The sequence below is a fragment of the Artibeus jamaicensis genome, unplaced genomic scaffold, assembly GCF_021234435.1.
Source record: "Artibeus jamaicensis isolate MK-2021 breed Jamaican fruit bat unplaced genomic scaffold, CSHL_Jam_final contig_484, whole genome shotgun sequence".
NCBI classification, from domain to species: domain Eukaryota; kingdom Metazoa; phylum Chordata; class Mammalia; order Chiroptera; family Phyllostomidae; genus Artibeus; species Artibeus jamaicensis.
This window is the reverse complement of record NW_026521859.1, coordinates 3,538,819-3,548,722: the sequence shown is the minus strand read 5'-3', so window position 1 is coordinate 3,548,722 and position 9,904 is coordinate 3,538,819. Positions and strand designations below refer to the sequence as shown.

The 9,904-nt window shown below is 42.4% G+C and overlaps 1 protein-coding gene and 1 non-coding gene across 2 annotated transcripts; both read right to left on the bottom strand.

Moving 5' to 3' along the window:
* Positions 1-1,181: 1,181 nt before the first annotated feature.
* On the bottom strand, positions 1,182-7,107 carry IL17F (interleukin 17F). Its single transcript, XM_037159573.2, has 3 exons — positions 6,945-7,107; positions 2,867-3,072; positions 1,182-1,739 (listed from the first exon to the last, which is right to left on the bottom strand). Exons 1-3 carry the CDS (start codon positions 6,969-6,971, stop codon positions 1,475-1,477), a joined length of 498 nt encoding a protein of 165 aa, XP_037015468.2. The 5' UTR covers positions 6,972-7,107; the 3' UTR covers positions 1,182-1,474.
* Positions 7,108-9,555: 2,448 nt separating this feature from the next.
* On the bottom strand, positions 9,556-9,682 carry LOC119059762 (small nucleolar RNA SNORA25). Its single transcript, XR_005084456.1, has one exon. It is a non-coding gene; the product is annotated as a small nucleolar RNA SNORA25 (small nucleolar RNA).
* Positions 9,683-9,904: the final 222 nt, after the last annotated feature.

Genomic DNA, 9,904 nt, shown 5'->3' with positions numbered 1-9,904 from the left:
CAGGTGCTCTAGCCCTAAAGGCGCAAATGTGGTGTGCCGTATCTGGGCAGGAGATGGGTAAAGGAACCTCTGAATAGCATGGAGACCAGAATATGGAAGCTCCTGTGTCCCCAAGAAGCATTGGGGGTGGATGACAGACAATCAGTGACCCAAAAGAAGTCAGAACAAGGAAAGCGCAAAGTGATCAGCATGGCCCCGAAGACCAGGGGCTCTGCGGGAGACCGTTGGACCGTCCGTACTCTTTTCTTACTTTGTATCTCTAGTGGCTACTATGGTGGCCAGTACGTGTTCACTTTGTAAAATAATGTAGCTAGGGAGATGGGTCAATAAAGAGTTACCAGGGAACATGGTACCATTTTCCTTAACTCTCCATATAAACCCCAAGAACCATTAATAATGAAATAACTCTCCAACTCATAGAAACAGACTAGATTGGTGGTTGCCAGGGGTGGCGGATAGGGAACATGGGAGATGGACAAAGGGTGCAAACTATTAGTTATACAGTGAATGAGTTCTGGGGATAATGTACAGCATAGTGCTATATTATATGTTTGAAATTTGCTAAGAGAGTTCATCTTTAATGTCTTACTACAGAAGGAAACGTGATGCTGTGAGGGGATGGAGGTGCTAACCTCAGTGTGGTGGTCATTTCCCAACATATTCATGTGTCAAATCACCACATTGTGCACTGCAAACACTCACCACGCCACTTATCGATTACATCTCAATCCGCTGGAAAAAACTAATGTCGCCGGGCTCATACACACGCAAAATAATAGCACTAATGAAATCATTCTCACACTAGTGCTCTGATGAGAAAGTATGAAAAAATGACAGGTATGTAGAGTTTAAAATTGGGGGAGCTACAAGGTCTGTGAGTACAACCTCAGATGAACACAAAGTGTTTTGTAATCATGAATACTTTATTATAATAGTAGTTGATATATTAATTTTTCTGCTAAAATTTTATAGAGTCAACCTATCATAAAAACATGAACGATTTCCTTACAAACATAAATATCAGGCCAACCTCAGCTAGATTTAGCAAATGCTTCATAAACGTATATATTAGATCCTTACCCCCACCCTCCCCACCCCGCCTCAGCCGCGACAGCTCCTCCCACACTCTTAGGCTGTGGGCATATTCTCTGTGCTTTTATCCACAGGGAACAGAGGCCCCTTGCACCAAAGAAGCACCAAGGGAGCGGCTGCATGGTGGCGATCACAGCACAGGAACAGTGTGCACCAAGGGCCCCTTGATTCTCCTCGATTCGTTTTCAGGGGTTGGGACATTGAAACAGCTCAGGACTATGTTAGGATTCGGAAGCGCCCCAGAAAGTTAATACATCTAATACAAAGCTTTGAGAATTCCGTACAGACCTCCTTAAGAGTCCTATGAAGTGGGGAGAATCGGGGACCACACAGGACTTGTTGCAGAGCGCTGGGTGAGAGGAGTGGCAGGGCTACAGCTTCTTCAGCTAAGTTGACGTGCAGCGCTCAGGTCACGTGCATAGCGGATGATGGGGGTGACGCAGGTGCAGCCAACAGTCACCCTCAGCTTCTCTAGCCGGAAGGAGTGAGAGCAGCCCTGGGGCTCCCTCCGGAGGACCAGGAACTCTTGCTGGATGGGGACGGAGTTCATGGAGCTGTCTTCCTTCCCCTCGGCATTGATGCAGCCCGAGTGTCTGCACTGGGCCTCTGCAATCTCAGAGGGGAACCGGTGAGGGTCCCGGGTGATGCTGCAGGAGGAGCAGGTAAAAGCCGGTGGTAAGACAGGGTGGGGAAGAGGGGCAAAGGGTGAGAGCCCTGCAGAATTGGGCAGTCACCTGCAGAGAGGTGGCTCTGAGTAACCCAAGGCTGCAGCGCAGGCTCAGGGACAGCCTGGACTCACAGACAAACCAGACTCACACACAGCCCTCTGGCCAGTGCTTAACTCCCTAAGCCTCGGTTTCTCAACTATAAATTGTAGATTCTCACACATCTCTCATGGAATTGTTGAGATCATTCAGTGATTCAAGGCCATACTATAAAATTGTGGCATTCAATAAACGTTAGACCTTTAGGTTCACTTTTTACAATGTTATTATTATAATTATTATTCATCCTTTGCTTAGAGACTAAAATCACCAGTAGACCTCCTAATATATAGTCTACAAAGTCTGCTGCTTGGAAGAGAAAACCAAAGCCCCAGAGGTTTATAAATCCAGTGCCTTCTCTCGATTTCTCCCTCAATAGCCTCCTCTGCCAGGAGGCATAAAGGCAGTCAAGCCAATTCAGCCAACTTGCCACCCTACACACTCCCTTCATGTGGGAAGCCATACAGGCAGCCCAGAAGCATTTCTAATTATCCCTGGAATCTGTTTTTATACTTATATTGGGGGGGCTTAGATGAACTTGATATTTTAGGAAGCTGCACATAAGACAAAGTCACAAGACTCTACCCTGAACCTCCCCAGCGAGCACCCCACTTCCCGAACAGTCTTTCTCCCCGACTCTGCCCTCTTCTCCACTCTCTGCAGACCATTGTCTAATCCGAGTGGGTCTCTCTAAACTGGCTTTTCTGGTTCCTACTTATTCCCATGCAGAGATGTTAGTATGGGCTGCTTTAAAGAGATCTCTCTTCCAACACAGAGAGGCTCTGTGAAGCCGAACAAGGCACAGTGAGAAGTGGGAAGCAAAATAGTAAGACTTGCAATCACCTAGCCCAAGACAGCAAGAAAAATGGGAACTCCCAGGTAAAGTGGGATTTCTGTTTTTTAATAGTAAATGTGAGGGCTTTCAGTTTTCCTAAATTTTCTACTTTCTGATTGGAATAAGTTAACATATTTTTTCAAAAGAATGTGAAGAGAGTTTCCTCTGCACTTACTTGTAGTCCCAGGGGGAGCTGGAGCGGTTCTGGAAGTCGTGCGAGACAGAGGAAACCTGGTTTTGCCTGAGGATGCGAATGTCAACCCTCACGCTGTTGCCCTCCAGAGGAGGACAAAGGGCTGTGTCCCCCGCTTTGACGCTTTTCTGAGCTGCCCCCTCCCTCAGGAGAGTGAGTTCCAACATCAACAGCAGCAGACACTTGACCTGGAAAATAGAGGAGATTGTAGCTGGTTAGGGACTCTGGTGTCACTTGTTGGCAAGAGACATCCCATGATCTGCCTGAATTCGGCATTCCTGATCTTTTATGAGATCATGTCTTCTCTCTGAACCTCAGCTCCTCACCTAGAAACTGGAACAGTCATATATGGAAATACTGGGGTACCAAACTGAGAACTAACCTCATTAGCCTGGTGGCTGAGCCACACATTGTGAGAGCTCCTAACCAGTGAGAGAGAGAGATGACAGGATCTGGGACAGGCTTTAAAGCCTGACCTCACCTCGTCCTGAGCCTCTGGTTCCTCTTCTTTCCAACCAGATGGTAATACTTGCTTTATCATAATATTCACAAGATTAAATGAAATGTTCTATGTAATGCACCTATAAATCTGTCTAATGACAACAGAAGTTTACTAAATGCTGGCTCTTGTTTTTATTATATTTCCAACATCATACCCCACGAATCCTCCACAAAAATCCTTCCAGTCATTCCTTCACCTAGAACACGCTGCCTGCCTCTGTCTCTACAAATCTCACCCTTCCATCAAAGCCCCGCTCAGTGTGGCCTCCTCCAGAAACTCTCCCTAAAGCAGTTCAGTTAAAAGTATGTTATTTTTCCTTAAATCATGAAGGTTTAACTATCTACCACTCAAGCATCTTTTCTTTACTGTCTGGAAATGTACTGTCTGTGTTGGTGTCAGATTGGTACCCATTGGACTGTAAGTTCCTGTTGGAGAACGTGTCACAGATCAGGGGTTTCCTAAACACTTTCTGGAAGGGCGAAAAGTGGGTGAGTGAATAAATAAACAAAATAATATAGTTATATTAACAATATAGTTAATCTCCCACAATCTCCCAATGAAAACACTATAGCAAAGTTCCCATTATCCACGCTAACTGAAAGAAGCAGGGGCACTAACAATGTCCAACAACAGAGACTACGGAAACTATTTCTCTTTAACTCCAGAACACAAATCTTTTTTATGCCTACACTGAAATACTGGTTTATTTGGAGTTAAAGGCATGCGCAAAGAAAGAATGTGCTCTTTGAAGACCTTACGAAATAAAAGAAGATCTAAAAACCCCTTCAGCTTCCCTTTGTCATGACAATGCTTTGCTCCCCTCGCCATCACTACGGACCCTGACTGGGGATGGACAGGGCCCATCAGTGACTCTCATCATAATGCAGAACAAGAGCAGGAGCTGAGTTGCTTTCATTCTCTGGGCTAAGTGTTGCTCAGGCCCACACCTCCCCTGAGTTCACGTAGGTGAGGCAATCAGACACGTTGGTTAAAGGACCTCCTTTCTCTATCTGCAGATACTGGAGGCAAGAAATGATAAGAGCAAACAAAAAGGTTTTGGTGTCACCCTGCTGCTGTACCAGGTAGCTGATACTAGAAAGAAGCTGAAAGTGAGATTGACCCAGATATGCCCGAATGAGGCTGATTTGCCTTCAGATAATCAGCACTCATCTACTTTCATCTCCCACAATCATTCATTCATTCAACAACTCTGTCTCTATAGTATAGTGATTCTGAACATGGACTCTGGAATCAGAGGTCCTGGTTCCATAACTCAGTTCTAGGACTCTTACTAGCTGTGACTCAGTTTCCTCCACCAGAAAATGTGAAGATCAAATGATGTGATCCACGTAAAGTGTGGAGAACACAGTTGCACATGGTAACTATTCAGCACAGGTGACGATTAGTAAGTCAACATTGTTCTGATGATGCACAGTGGGCAGGAAAGATGTGAAATTTGTCCTCATGCACCTTCTATCTGGACACAGCACTATGAAGTTTTAAAAAGTAAAAAAATGCCCTGCTTAGACAGGAGGGTCCTTAGACAGCTTCCCAAGCCTACCTTCCTTAGATTTTTTATGTAAGTTTCTCCTTTGTGTTTTCTCTTTTCTCTTCTGCATCATGTTCACTAAGTCATTGTTGTATTTCTTACCAAAGCTTTCAGATAACTGTACCTTGATGTTATATGATTTAGCAAAAATTGCCCTGCTTCTAATAAGTTGTTATTACATTTGCTTATATTCTTTGAGTATTTTAGAAAACACTTTCACCTCTCTTTAAACTTCAGATTCTCCCAACTTTCTCGTCGAGTAGGTAGAGCTGGTGAGGTAATTATTCCCATTAGACAGGTGAAGAAGTTGTGTCTAAGAGGCAACAGGTAACCTAGTTGGCTTCACCAGCCTGTTGATGATAGTCTGGGGGCTCAAACCTAACTCTCAGGGGTCACTGCTATTGCTATTGTAGAACCTCATCATTGTTACTAACATATAGTCACTCACAGGTGTTTGCTCTTAACTTTGTCCTACTAGAGGAGCCAAGCATTTTAAGCAATGTGACAGCTGTATCAGGAATGCACGAGTGTCATAGGTCACGTGGCCCTTTATCAGAAAATCAGAGGATGTCTGCAAAGCCCTCTAGTTTGCTCCACAAAGCTGTGGCTCTGAAACTGTAGATGTTAGTGGTTGTGCAATACAGAGCAGGGGCTCTGATGAGGCTCTTGCTGGTTCTTAAGGACAACATATACAATGCTTTTCTGGCAGGTTCAGAAATCTTGCTTCTGAGCCATTCAAGAAGAAGAATACTGTACTTGGAGCCATTAGAACTAGGTTCATGTCCCAGTTCTTGTGTGAATAGTACCCAGTAGTGTTAAATCATTCAACCTGAGGTGTTGCTCATGTATATAATGGGGAAAGTAGTTCCCAATCTACTTCACTGGGCTGATGAGAAGTCTCAGAGGTAAAAACAATAATAATATTATTATACTAATATTTAACACTCACTGAATACTTTCTCACTCTTCGTTGATTGTTGTATTAAAATGGGAAGTCAACTAAAAACTACGTATGCATAGATCTGCTATTTCAGAGTATAGATTTAGTTATTTGAAATGATATTAATTAATCCCCCCAAAATCCCATGTGGGACATGCCATTATTATTGCCCAATACTGATAAGGGGAATAAAAATGCAGAATGATTAAAAACTTACCCCAGATCCCACATTTAGTGAGTTGTGGAACCAGGTCTTACTCCAAAGTCTATGCCCCTAAATGCTGCACTTTATTGCATTTCTTGTCATCTCTAAAACAATATGTGCATATCAGTATTATCACCACCACATTGCCATGACTTTTTTTATGAAACCCAAGCACTTTTAAGTTGCATGGCCTATTAACAAGGGATTAAAAAAAGAGATTATTTAAGGCAATGGGATGGTGAGTGACTTCCCAAGCTCTGTTTTCATTCTCTTCCATATTAAAAAGTCTCCCCAGGTCCTACTTGACTACTGCCAGGCAAGATTCTAGACCTGGGGAGGTAGGTTTCCATCACACTAACATCTCTCTCTCCTCAGAGCAATGAGAGGGTGAAAAAATAATCCGTTGTCACAGACATGGCGAATTTCCCGACCCTAGGAGCTGTCCAAAGCTCGTCATGGCACGGTTTCACTTCCTCCACAGGGCACTCCTCCTCTACCGCAGTCGCGGAGAAATCATTAAAACTCTTCGGACCCCAACTTCCTAGATATATATCTCCTAATAGCTGGCTAAGCTCCTGCATGAGATTGGAGTTTTAAGCCAGTCTATCTCTACAATGGTGGCCACAGGAGAGATAACACGGTTTGTGACACCAATTACACAAAAGCCACCAGGTAAACAGCTGATTTACACCCCATTATAACTTCTAGCTATATTTTCTATTTCTCCACCAGACAGGTGTCAAATTAAAGTCAGCTCTTTTTTGAAAAGAAATACCCCCAATAGAGCCTAATTCCCTAGAAATCCACTTTTCTGGAATCGTAGGGAGTGACGATACCTAAACAGAAATTGTTATTACTACTCACCACGGCCATGTTATGCAGGATGGTCATTGTTGTCTTCCCCGGCTGCTTCGTGCAGTAAGGTCTTTCTGTGCGTTCCCTGTGTGTAGACCTGCGTTGTGTCAGTGAGAATACCTGTTGGTTTTATAGCAACCACTGTCCTTGTTTCGATTGACCTGCTTACTGTCTTAGGCTGTGGTTGCCCTGAAGTGACTGACGAACAGTTTCTTTTTCTATTCCACTTCCTGAAGGGGAATCAAAGGGGGACCCCAAAAAGAGATGACGGAAAAAGGACCAGACCTTTCTTTTCTTCTACCCCCACTTCCCACAAATCACAGCAAAGTCCTTAAGTAATTTGCTACAGAGATTAACCAAGTTAAAAATTGCTGTCATGATATTTTATGGTCTTCCACAAACAGCTAAAACCTCTTGACATGCACCATATGTTCTACTTTCTAGTCATGCAATATGAACCATGATTTAAGTAGGAGACAAGTCATCCTTAGAGAGGCCTTAGTATTAAAGAGCAGGCCTCCGCTTAGCTCCAATTTACGAGTGGAAACATAAAACCAAAAAAATGAATGACATCAATGAGAGATTCTGAAGTTACATCCCCAGGTAATTTCGTGGTAATCTAAACTAATTCTATCTTAGCCCCATGGTTAGATTCCTACTGATGCTTAATAAATAATCATTATTCATACAACATATAAATAACCACTATCTTGGCTATCTCTGACCTGAGGATGATTTTTTAAACTAAGTGGGTTAGCAAGTAGAGCCTTTAAATGCTCTGATGTGTAATTTTAAATGGCCTGCAAAAATTTAATTTGTCTCAGTTAAATGGAGGTCAACAAACATTTATTAAGCACATGCTATGTGTCAGGTATTTACCTTAGTAATACACAGATATTTTGAAATAATAGTAACTTAATATTTTATATCCATTAAGTTTAAGTAAAATTATACATGCTTGCCTTAAAAAGCAGGACACATTCTATCACAGCAAAATTATTTTCATCTATCACATGTTTGACAAGCTTTCCTCCATTTTCTTTAACTGAAAAAATGAAGAAGCATCTGTTGGGTTCATTGGAAGACCCTCCAAATTTGATCAAAGTTCTTCTTTCCATGTTTCTATTCATGTTTCATCCATGCTTCTATTCTCCATGACTACAGATTCTTCTCTGCCCCTCTCCTCTGGAACAATCAAAAGTGAATCAATAGATTCAGATCATTGTTTCATCTATAGTGTAAGTCCTATGCTAATACTGGGGACACAATGACGAATATATAATGAACACACCACTGACCGTGTTGGGAGCCCTTCACTAACTGGCCTATGCTAACTCATATTAAAAAAAACTTTCTTGAATTATTCTCTAGGGCATCATCCCTTTCTCATTACCTCTCCACTCATAATTACTTTATTTCACACTTGCTTGTATGTTTTAGGAGGAGTCTCTGGCACATTCGATGGCCTTGGAGTAACTTTAGTTTTCCCCAATAATCTCTACCAGTCTCCTTCTCTAAATGCACATCCCCAAATATACAACCTAAATTAAAACAGTGTATTTTTATGCATACACAGATTCAAGACAAGTCTCCTAGCCAACCCCTCCTAGCTAGACTGAAGCCCTTAAGCCCATCTGATGGAGAATTTTTTTAAGACTTCGCCAGATACATCCTTCCACATGTCCAGTAAAGCTAACACCATGAAAACAGGAGCCACGTTTTCATGTATCACTCATGCTACCAAAGCAATGTATGTAATAGACCCTTAAAACTATATTAAATTGAGTGACTGAATCATTCACTTTCTTCAGCGGTCTCTTATCCATTCAGAGACATAACTCAATGCATAGAAGACTGCACCAGCTCTCGTGAAAGAAGGAACAAGTAAATCACCTTGAACTAAGAATGCCTAATGTAATACAGGAGGATTTTCGGGATTGCTGGGGAAGACTACATGGTCCTTCGGTATGAAAGAAGCAAACGCGGATGTTTTACAGCCCGTGGTCACAGCGTTTTCCCTCATCGCGGTAAAAGTAACCGACTTAGGATGTCATACCAGGAGCCGGCTTTCACCAAGTTTGCAGTGAATCAACAGATTCAGATCGTTGTTTCATCTATAGTGTAAGTCCTATGCTAATACTGGGGACACAATGACGAATATATAATGAACACACCACTGACCGTGTTGGGAACCCTTCACTAACTGGCCTGTACCAGCCATGACAGCCAAGCTGTTACCAGCTTTAAGAGTTTCCATAAAGCAAGTGGAGCCACCATGCAACACAGTGACAGCTAGGACACTCTACACACAATTCAAGGGCCCACAGAGAGAGACAGCTGAGACTCTGCAGTTCCAAAAATGAGTTACACGCAGCCTCACATGAGGTAAGGCATCGTGCTGGTTAGTCATCCATGTTAGCAGGATTTTCTTAATGCCAAACTACCTGATTGTTCAGGCCATTACAGGTGATAGACTGTACTATTGTAGTCTCTACCTTAATTAGTTTAAAATCTTATTATGTAAAGAAAGCAAACACACACAGAGTAACCAAGAACACAATGACATGAGATTATCGGAGATATATATAGTTAAATGCACTCACTTACTTTTATTTATTTATCTTATATCTCCTCAGGGAAACATAGCACTATTGAGTGAATGTTCCATCACATGGAGAATTTTAATCTTAGGTCACAGCATTAAGAGCTCCTGGTTTTGTTCCCATAAGCTTTCTTTGAAATGACCTATAAATTAATACCTTTTCTAATGTGTACATACCTTTTAAAAATAATTCTTGCTCAATCCAGTTGTCATGTCAGTCCTATATAACAGGAATAGAAAGGATCATGTGAATGATAAAGTAGCAGGTCACTAGCAACCTCTGAGGATTAGCTAGACAAAGAACATCCGCAAGGCTCCAGACATCAAAGACAGCCATGGTACACTCTCACTGATTACTAATGGCTGT

Coding starts and splice junctions, on each gene's coding strand:
- IL17F (XM_037159573.2), bottom strand. CDS start 6,971: ATGACCATCCTGCATAACATGGCCGTG. Junction 3,073..6,944: donor TCCTGCATAACATGGCCGTG/GTGAGTAGTAAT, acceptor TCTATTTTCCAG/GTCAAGTGTCTGCTGCTGTT. Junction 1,740..2,866: donor AGCTCCCCCTGGGACTACAA/GTAAGTGCAGAG, acceptor CTCCTCCTGCAG/CATCACCCGGGACCCTCACC.